This window comes from Crassostrea angulata, chromosome 10, assembly GCF_025612915.1.
Source record: "Crassostrea angulata isolate pt1a10 chromosome 10, ASM2561291v2, whole genome shotgun sequence".
Classification (NCBI taxonomy): Eukaryota; Metazoa; Mollusca; class Bivalvia; order Ostreida; family Ostreidae; genus Magallana; species Magallana angulata.
In genome coordinates, this window is record NC_069120.1 from 39,330,459 (window position 1) to 39,341,244 (window position 10,786).

The following is a 10,786-nucleotide window of genomic DNA, read 5'->3' on the forward strand; positions in this document are numbered from 1 at the left end:
TTATGGTTTAAATGTAAACTCTTTTCACGGTATTTTTGAATTTCTGATTCCTTTTTAGAGTGTAGCATTTCAGTAAATAATATACCCGCATAATCGGGTAATGTAATTTTCTTAAGTATCATACCGTATGATGTCAGTTTGTATTTTTCGTGTGAAACGAAATAAAACTTGTTTATAACACATGTACTTCTTATAAAGAAAGTGGGGGCTTAAGATGTAGATTCGGCAGGAATCTGGGCGCACAAGAAGAGTGAATTAGAGTGATTAATTTTGCACATTTTTTGAAATATAACCGTTTTTTGGTTTCTGTTGGACGTAAAATTGGTAGAATAATGTTTGAATTGCATAATGTTTTATCATGATATGGGCCTAAATATAGCAACACGAAGGAATTTATACAAAATCCTACTTATTTACAGCTGTTTTTTTTAATGATTTTGATGTCTCTGGGTCTTCTCTCCACAATTTTGAAACGTATAAATATGACTTATTTCAACATTAAGAATGTCGCTTTTTAAAAAAAAAAAAATGGCCCAGAGATGACTTATTATATACTTTTTTAAAATATATTTTGGAGGATAAAAAAACAAAGTCCAGAGACATGATACATTGTTTGAAACACTACTTTACACCACTAACTTTAAAGTCTCGCATGGCTCACTGGTTTCGTTCTGGATTTTGAATACGACTATGCAGTGTTTTTGGTTCAAATCCTGCTTGTGACTCTTTTTAACCTTTTAAAAAAACTTTTTTGTTTTTAAATGTGTGTAAATATAACATTATGTTGAATTATAGAATACCGGTATATTTTAATTAGTCGTTATTGATTTCTGCCGTATGAACACTATTTTCTGTTTTTAGTACTAGTTTATTATGATTTACAATATAACTGAATTAAAAAAAACCACGAAAAATTTATAAAAAAATAAAAAAAATATATATGCATTAACATTTCCAATATAACTATTTATCGGTTTACCCCTCATTGTCCTTTCCAGAAAGCTCTTGTACTTCAATACTCAACACAATATAGTTTGAGTAATTAATTTTTGTTCAAACCTGTACATAGCATTTCGAGGTAATAGACACTTAAATCCAAATTGATTCGTGGTGATGGTTCTTGCAAACCTATAATCTTGTGCGTCCAATTTCTATTGGCTTGTCAATTCAAAACTGTATAATTTCTTAAGAGAGAAGAAAAAAATCTAGTGGATGTTAATTAGTTTACACTTCTAAAACATAGATTATCGCGTTTAGTATGGTTATCAGACGTAAATATAAACTACCGTCATAAACTATATTTTTTTGAAGCCCGCTAAAAATTATATTCTTGGGAGTTATGGCAATCTGTAGTATAACATTGTACTCAAGAAAGTTTTATAACCTCGAGGCTAGGTCTCAATTCAATACAAAATTTGTGGTTGCAGTAAAAATGTAAGATGCCGTAATATCTTAAGGCTCTTGAGCAAGCTATCGTAGATGAATGGAGTCGCATCCCAGCCAGAAGACGTCAACAGCTAAATCAAGGTATGTTCACCCGAATAGTGTAGGATATTAGAGTGATTATTAGGTTGCTCAAATTTGCGCATGGTTCAGACAAAGTATTTTTTCTATGGTGAATACTTATTCATGGAGGGTAGTGTGCATTGTTTGCTTATCTCTTCAAAGACAACGTCAGTAAATACTATGAAAAGTACTGAAAAATTCATAAAATGCACTTTTTTCCTAACTGAAATCTGTATAATCATGTATTTCCAAAAATAATGTAATTCATTAAAATTCTTACCCCCCCCCCCCCCCACACACACACACAGATTTTTTTCACTACAGAATGTGTCGTATTGTGCAAGATACATAAAGTTATGCCGAATTAAAAATAATATGTATTAACAAAGAAAATAAGAAAAATGTACCATTATCATAGTGATGTTGGATTTTTTTATTTTTTAAAAAGTACCAAAGCAGATTACGTAGCTCATATTTCAAATTAAAATTTTTCGATGCAATAAATAAATAATTCATGAAAGTGGTTCGTGACTTCAAAATTCTAGATCTACAGCACAAACAAATGTTTTCATAATGTAATAATGAATAGACGTTTTCTTTATGTTCCTTTAACCAATTTACTATTATCAATGTCAATAACAAAAACAAAGCACAGCACATGTTTACATAATCATTAGAAAAATACAAGTGGTTTTAAGTTTTAACTTTGAAAAAATGTGAATAAGATAGAAATAATTGCATATCTCGATATGTCACACACAAACTTAAGAGGACTGGATGTTCCTGGCCAAGTTAAGACATATTCATCTCTTAACGAAGAAGAGCTCTGGAAACTCTCGACCTTAACTGAATAAAATTTTGAAGCTCTAAAATGCAAATGAAGTAAATCTGATGGTTGACTTGTTGACCACCCAGCTTCTCAAATGCGTTTATCAATGCTAAGAAAACATTTGCAAAACGAATAGAAATGAGGTCTTTTTTGTTATTGATTAACATTAGTTGATAAACATTAAATAACGCAAACACAGCAAAGATAAAAAAAAACGTTGGAGACAGACAAGGAAAAATATAAGTAAGAGTTAAAGTAAGTAACCTCACAATTTGCTGGTATTATAGTGACCTGCATTTCTTTTACAAAAAAACATATACAATTACTTAAATCAAACACCCTGCCTTTTGCATCTATAGATCGCTGTCAACACTACATGATAATTTTCAATACATGCGCGAGAATTTACTTTGTCTTAACTTATATGCATAACATACAAAGTTTGCAAATTATAAAATAAAAATAAAGCATCAAATACATCATTAGTTTAAAGATCAATTGTAGCAAGTTCAATACTGTTAACCAAGTATCATAGATCATAAAACTTAGATATCCGTTTCACATAACTACAACAATTTGATAACATCTGATCCCTAGCAACAGCAAGCTATTATTACACACACAATCGGTAGATTGGTAGATTTTCTAAATAAAACCACCAACAAAACACAAAGCAGTATAATAATAATAATAATTTGTATTTTAATAGAATGTTAGCAACCGATGATGGTTATATATTTGAAGACTGTAGGAAAGCTTTACTTAGTTGGACTTCATCATATTAAGACTTAATATGTTTGTATACACATACATATGTATGTATGTTTTTTTTTATTTCAATAAAATTTAAGGGAAACTATCTTTACTTTACTGTACACGTACATCATACCGATGTAGTGCGGTCAACATTTTTATTCAGAATGGATGGCTGAAAGTTGGAAAAAATTTGTCATCTTCCTTGAGCTTTTGAACTGTATTACCACACGTGCATTCTGCAGTGTATTGAAATGTTACAAATTCTATATTTCTGTTGCATTTTTCGCATGTCAATGTCTTTAGTATCCTGACATTGTAAGCCATAAATCCATGGGAAACCGTGAATCCCAAAATAAACTCAACTCGTTTGTTCGAATACGTGGGACCAACTAATTTCTCTTTTGTTCGAACAGGGTTAAAGAACACGTCGAACTGAGCACCATTGCAAACACTAAGAGAAATTGAACCATATTGCGAATGCTTGTTGGGTCCCAAAATCGTGCCTTTTAAAAACTTTGGTTTAATGTCATTATCATTGACAACATCAACCTCATCAACGCTAGAGTCAGGTTTTGGCTTTAAGAATGAACCTGGAATTAGACATTTAACCCCAAAACTTCTACTAGTAGTTATTCCAAGCCATTCTCTAGGCTTGTATGGTTTGACAACATGATTTTTGGTTTTTTTAACTTCATCGAGTGTTTCTTTTGCTTGAAAGAAACGGTTTTTGTCCTTATTCAAAATTGTTAATGAAGCACACAAAATGAAAACATAGAACTTTGAGATAGGAGTATTGACAAGTTCTTGCCATTGATGTAGCCTCACAAGAACATCTTCAAGCCGAATTTCCTTTTTGTATTGCTTCAAACGAACAGCATTAGTCCAGTCTTTGAAGTCAGACTCAATTGATCCCATCATTGAAGTACCGTTTCTCAATTTTGGTAAGTCATTGAAATTTTCTTCCAAATTCTTCACAATCTGGTCAATTTCGTCGCTTGAAATTTCGTTGTTTAATGATAAAATGTCAAATTTGCCATACTTGACTTTTTGTTGAGTGACAAAGTGTCGCCTCTTTGTACAATCATCTGGTACATCTGTAGAAAATAACCGAGTCATATCCTGACCACAGAATAGCTTTTTATATATGCTTACAGAGTCAAAGATCGTTGCAGGAAGTTCATCTCTATCGACAGTACTGTAACATTGGGTGATCAGATCACAAATTTTTACCATGCTCTCTTTGACAAACGTTACCATTGGCGACATCGGTGACTGATCACAATCCAACAAACGCATGCCTAATTTTCTGTGAATATAGTCACATACTTCTAATCTGGTCTTAATTTCTCCTATAAGTCCATATGACTGACCTATACCTGGAAGAGACTTTTCGCATGCTGTTTCAAAATTTAAACAAGCGTTTTGTGCATAATTCAAAACTATATCTTTATCTTTTTCAAATTCAGCTTCTCCAGAATCTCTTGTTATTTTGCGTACTCTTTGATGAAAATGCATTCCATACATGTGGTAAATAGATGAATTTGAACACTGCTCTTCAAAAGAATGGCTGATCTCGTTATTAATATCGTATTCTTTTTCACACAAGGAAATCGCCTTTTTAAAGATGTTTTCTGTTACATCATTAAATTCCCCGGGGAAGTACAAAGTATACATTCGTCCGAGATGTGCATGGTAATTTGGGTTTTCTGGACAACAGGAAACAATATTTTTCATGATCTCAATTCGATCTTGCCTTGACAAATTCTCTTCTAAGTCTGTGAAAAACCGGGAAAATTTAGGTTTTTGTTTGTGACTACATGTATTGTATTCCTCAAAATCTTGAACATTTCTTTGAAGGAAGGTTTTGGTCAAAATTTCAACAATCTGATTTCGTCTCCAGGGGACTTTTTTATTATAATGCTTTTTCATATCATTGATGAATTCAATTCCGAAATCAGAGAGATTTCTGCAGGCATCTTGGCTCAAGTTCTGACCTGAGGGTCTCTGATGTTTAAGTACATTTCTTGTTAGTATTTGTTCAAGGATTTCTTTTGCAACAATTTGATGACATATCCTAATAAAATCTTCGTGATGGTGATGGAAACTCTTGACTACTAGTTGTTGTACCACAAATGGTAAATCATTATATGTAATCCTTTTATCTTGTTTGAGAATTTTTGATAGCAAATCACATGGTACACATGTTTGGCCAAAAAAATAAACAAGAGATAGATATCCAAGCACCCTCTGGGTTGAATCCAGTTCGCCACCTGCTTGAAGTTTCAAACATTCTTTAACCAAAGATTCAACACCTTTATACTCATGAGCAAATGTTGTCAATCCAAACTCGTATACATGACGATGCCCGCCCTTTGAAACGTCATTCGTGATTGTCTGTAGGTTCTCTTTGTTTTCCTCCGTATCACAGAATTCTTGATATCTTAAACAGAACTGGTTTGCTTCTCGTTTAGACACATGGCTTTTAACCCAATATTTTCCTTTTGGTAGTGTTTTGTTGCTGAGATCTTCCCTAATTCGTTGAACATGCAAAATTATAACAGAGACCGACTGTATTCTGAGCTGATTATAAAATTTCTTTACATTCAATTCATCTTTTCCATCTAATAAAACCAAAATTGGAAGTTGTGTTTTATCGAAAAGACATTTGATATGTTGTACCATATCAGAAATTGTGGAATTAATGTTCGATTTTACTTGCACACAAGGAACATCTTCGTGTAGATCCCACAAAATGCGTTGTGAGATTGTCGTCCCGCCAGCACCTGGTGGATGAAACACTTTAAGAATTGCCGATAGTGAGCGACTTATGTTCCGATCTTTGATATCGCGAAGAATGTAATTCGTTTTATCTCTTCTTATATCAAAATATCCTCCTTCACAATTTTCATAATACACAAACCATGGTAGGGTCCCACCTCGCAAAAAATTTTTACCCTCTTCTTTGATTTCGGATACATCATGGCTTGAACCCCCGTCGTCTTGGATATAAAGAACGTTGAAAACCTCACGCAAGTGGTTTGCGGTATAGTAATCAATACCAGGGTCATTGCTTTTGTCAAAAGTAGGCAAACGATATGAAGATGTCTTTTCCGGCTTGACTTTCTGAATATTCTCATTTAAGAAAGAGTAGAAAGATTCTAAAGGAACCTGTAATTTGAAAGCAAAATCAACAAGTCCAAATCCCTCTGGCTCTTTTTGCGTATCTGAATATACAACAAAGATGTCTGAGAAAAGAATAGCATTCATGAAAATTATAAATTGATAAAAGAAGTTCACTTCTTCGGATTTTTCGGGCCATAAAACTACAACTTTGAGATTTGTAATATTTGTAATATATTGTAGTAAGGTTCCTAAATGTTTATCTAAATTTGGTTTGATCCGATACAACCAAGTTCTAGCATCGCATTCCATGCATGTATCTGGAACCTGTGAATCACCTCGCAACTGACACCAGTAAGTGTATGAGAAAGAAAACTGCGGACAGTCTGTCAAAGTGCATGTGTGAACAGTATCCATGTGACCATCTAATACAGACATCAATCCGTCTTCTCTGCTAAACATGTCAAAATCAAAGACACATAGCCATGGTATTCTCGCCAGGGATTCAATATTTGGCACAATATCTGCTTTTCCTACAACAAGAGCAAATGACCCGAAGCTTTTTTCAAAACTATGAACCTTTTCCATAAACTCATGCATAGACTGAGCTACAGAATCTGGAGAAGGTAGATGTGATATGTTAAATTCCCGTTTGTTCATCTCTGTTAAACTAACAGATGTATGTTTGTTTGTAGCATTCTGCAGCAATTGTGTATTCTTGTCTTTGCTAATTGATTCTACTGCGGAAGAGCATGCACTTTTTGTCACCATTTCCTCGATGTATCCACGATTATTTCTATACGCACTGCTCTTATAGATAGCTTGCTTTGTCAGGTTGGAAGACGTATGGATTTCGATACGTGAAGGACTAGATGCTGCTTTAAGGGGGTCTATTATTTTTTGTCCATGTTGATTTATCGTTTCCTGCTTATCAATTTTTTCGACAATTTGGTCATCATCATCATCATCTTCATCATCTTCATCATCACCATCATCATTTACTCTCGTAGCCTCAGCATTCTGGATTACTTTAGATGAATGTTTGCATGATTCAGGTTTTAGTAGAACACTATATGTAGATGGAGTTTGGCATTTCATATCCTCTGTTATTACGGATGTCTTAGGATAAACCGATTCTATATCAAATTCTTCAATCTTTATTTTCCCACGTGATATGGTTTTCTGAGACTTTGTTATCTTGTGTTTTTTTCTCTTGACCAAGTTTGATCTATGATGCTCAACTAGCATTACTTTCCACTGTTTTCCGTTGGGCTGATACATAGCAAATATATTTGTATTTTTTCTCAGATATTCAATCAGCTTTAGATCAGTTGTTTTTTTAAATGAAGAACTAAAAAGGTGTCTAAAATGTGTTTCTAGTAGTTGTAAATTTAGTCCACCTCTACTTCCACATAGGTCAATTATTACTTCATTAATAAGCTGCCGTGATTTGTTAACCACATCGAGATTTTCTGCTTCTAAAATTGAAAAAAACTGTAGTTTAAAGAATAATTAATGATGCATCAATTAATAAGACCTTTAGTTTTGAGGTATCTTTTTTCTGATTTATGCAGGTGACGTGTGGCTGATGAACATTGGTATTTAGATATATTTAATGTGAAAATTAAGGAGTTTATTTACAGAAATTGCTTCTTTCCTAGCAAAAATAATATACGCAGTTACTATAGACAATATGTTAGATAAAATGGTTCATCGATTTCGGCAATAACTGTGAATTAAAAAGTTACAAATATTAAAATATTATTTAGGGGGATGTCCATATAAATTATTGAGTTCACCAAGTTGAATCTGTACCATATATTATATTTGTTTGAGAGCCTGGCAACATTCAGGACCTATGAAGTAGAACTTCACAATAAAAAGAATGTGACATATTTATAACTCCGCTATTACAAGTAATTTGTGGATGTTGACCGCATAATAATACTGTGGGGTAACTTGGCAGCCGACCAGTGCGCCATTTTAACTACCCATGTAGTGACATTCTGTAGGCCTGAATATAAAACATCAGTGCCTAAACCGGGGGGAAGGGGGGGGGGGGGTAGTGAGACCTGTCCTTCTCACCCTGTCTCCTGCAGTGCTATCTGGTTTAGAACTTTTGCATGACAGGGGCTTCTTTATAAACCTAATTATTACATGCACAAGACTGTAGCATGCATATAATAAGAGAACTAATATTTTTGAACTTCCTAATTTTATCTCAAAATTGTTGTCAAAAGATATAAACAAGAGGCCTAGGGGCCACATCGCTCACCTGAGCCTTAAATCTGATCAAATTAGCATTACTGTATCAAAATCAAAATATCTTTACAACTAAGTACAGTAGATTTTGCTAAAAAAAAATGAAAATCTGCCAATTTTCATCCACATCTTTTTTTGGGGTAAATACCAAGCCCCTATTGTTGTTGTACCTCTAAGAAGATTTTTTTCTAATCCTATATACCCCCCCCCCCATTTTGTGGCCCCACTTTTCTCTAGGGAATCAGGGTTTTATCAAACTTAACTCTGCATAACCTGAGCTTCCACACAAAGTACTTAGTTTTGGTCTGAAAACTTTCCAAGAATATTTTTAAAGATTTTATCTATATATTCCAATGTAAAAATTCAACCGCCATTGCGGCCCCGCCCTACCCCCAGGGACTATAATTTTGCAAACTTAAATTTACACTACCCGAGGATGCCTCTACACAATTTTAACTTTTTCTGGCCCAAAAATTTTAAAAAGAAGATTTTTAAAGATTTTCTCTATATATAAAAATTTATCACCCATTGTGGCCCCGCCCTACTGATTTGAGCAAACTTGAATCTACACTATCTACGGATGCTTACACGACAAGCTTTTCTGGCCAAATAGTTTTTAAAAAGAAGATTTTATAGATTTTCTCTATATATTCCTATGTAAAAATTCCTCCTCCATTGTGGCCTCATTGTACCCTGGGACTATGATTCAAACAAACTTGAATCTATACGATCTGGGGATGCTTCCACTCAAATTTGGGTTTTCTTTGCCTAATAGTTTTCAGAAGATGATTTTTAAAGATTTTCTCTATATATAAAAATTTATCCCCCATTGTGGCCCCGCCCTACACCCAGGTACCATGATTTGAACAAACTTGAATCTACACTATCAGCTTTCCTGGCCTAATAGTTTAAAAAAGTTTTTTAAAAATATTTTCTCTATATATTCCTGCATAAAAATTCATACCCAGGGACCATGATTTAAACAAACTTGAATCTACACTATCTGCTTTCCTGGCCTAATAGTTTTTAATATTTTCTCTATATATTCCTGCATAAAAATTCATACTCCAATTGTGGCCCCATCCTACCCCTGGGGACGATGATTTGAACACAATTGAATCTACACTATCTGAGGATGCTTCCAGTCAAATTTGAGCTTTCTGGCTTAATAGTTTTTGAGAAAAGGAATTTTAAAGATTTTCTCTATATATTCCTATGTAAAAATCCATTCCCCCATTGTGGCCCCGCCCTACCCCTGGGGACCATGATTTGAACAAACTTGAATCTTTACTATCTGAGGACGCTTCAACTCATATTTGAGCTTTCCTGGCCGAATAGTTTTTGAGAAGATTTTTATAGATATTCCCTATACATTCCTATGTAAAAATCCTTTCCCCCATTGTGGCCCCGCCATACCCCCAGGGACTATGATTTGAACAAACTTGAATCTACACTACCTCAGGATGCTTTCATTTTAATTTGAGCTTTTCTGGCCAAATAGTTTTTGAGAAGAAGATTTTAAAAGATTTTCTCTATATAATTCTATGTTAAACTTGATCCCCCTATTGTGGCCCCGCCTTACCCCCGGGGACCATGATTTGAACAAATTTAAATCTACACAACCTGAGGATGCTTCCATTTTTTTTTTTTTTTACCTTTTATTGTCCCATCAATTAATAAAAAGAGATATATTTGGTGCCAGGGTTGGGGCCCTGGGATCACCAAGTACTAAGTTACATACAGTTATATATAAATATATTAACTTATAAACTTTCGTGAGAGGTTTTTCTCTTTAACATTTATACATCATTCATCCAAACACATGCATATGAAAATATGTAGACAACTATAGTTTTACGTTAATCTTGCTTCTAGTTTTTGAGAAGAAGATTTTTTTATAGATATTCTCTATATATTCCTATGTAAAAATCCATTCCCCCATTTTGGCCCCGCCATACCCCCAGGGACTATGATTTGAACAAACTTGAATCTACACTACCTCAGGATGCTTCCATTTTAATTTGAGCTTTTCTGGCCAAATAGTTTTTGAGAAGAAGATTTTAAAAGATTTTCTCTATATATTCCTATGTAAAACTTCATTCCCCTATTGTGCATGGCCCCGCCCTACCCCTGGGGACCATGATTTGAACAAACTTGAATCTACACTACCTGAGGATGCCTCCACACAATTTTAAGTTTTTCTGGCCAAATAGTTTTTGAGAAGATTTTTGAAAAATACCAACACATTTTCAATAATTCTCAATTATTTCCCCTTTAAAGAGGACGTGGCCCTTCATTTGAACAAACTTGAAT

At 33.8% G+C, this 10,786-nt stretch overlaps 1 protein-coding gene across 1 annotated transcript in view; it reads right to left on the reverse strand.

Annotated features, from left to right (window-relative positions):
* Positions 1-1,923: 1,923 nt before the first annotated feature.
* LOC128167354 (uncharacterized) overlaps positions 1,924-10,786 on the reverse strand; it is an 11,838-nt gene continuing 2,975 nt past the window's right edge. Inside the window, exon 5 of the mRNA XM_052833034.1 lies at positions 1,924-7,689. Within this exon, the coding sequence (XP_052688994.1) occupies positions 3,251-7,689 (4,439 nt within the window). The 3' untranslated portion in view covers positions 1,924-3,250. The remainder of the gene's footprint in view (positions 7,690-10,786) is intronic.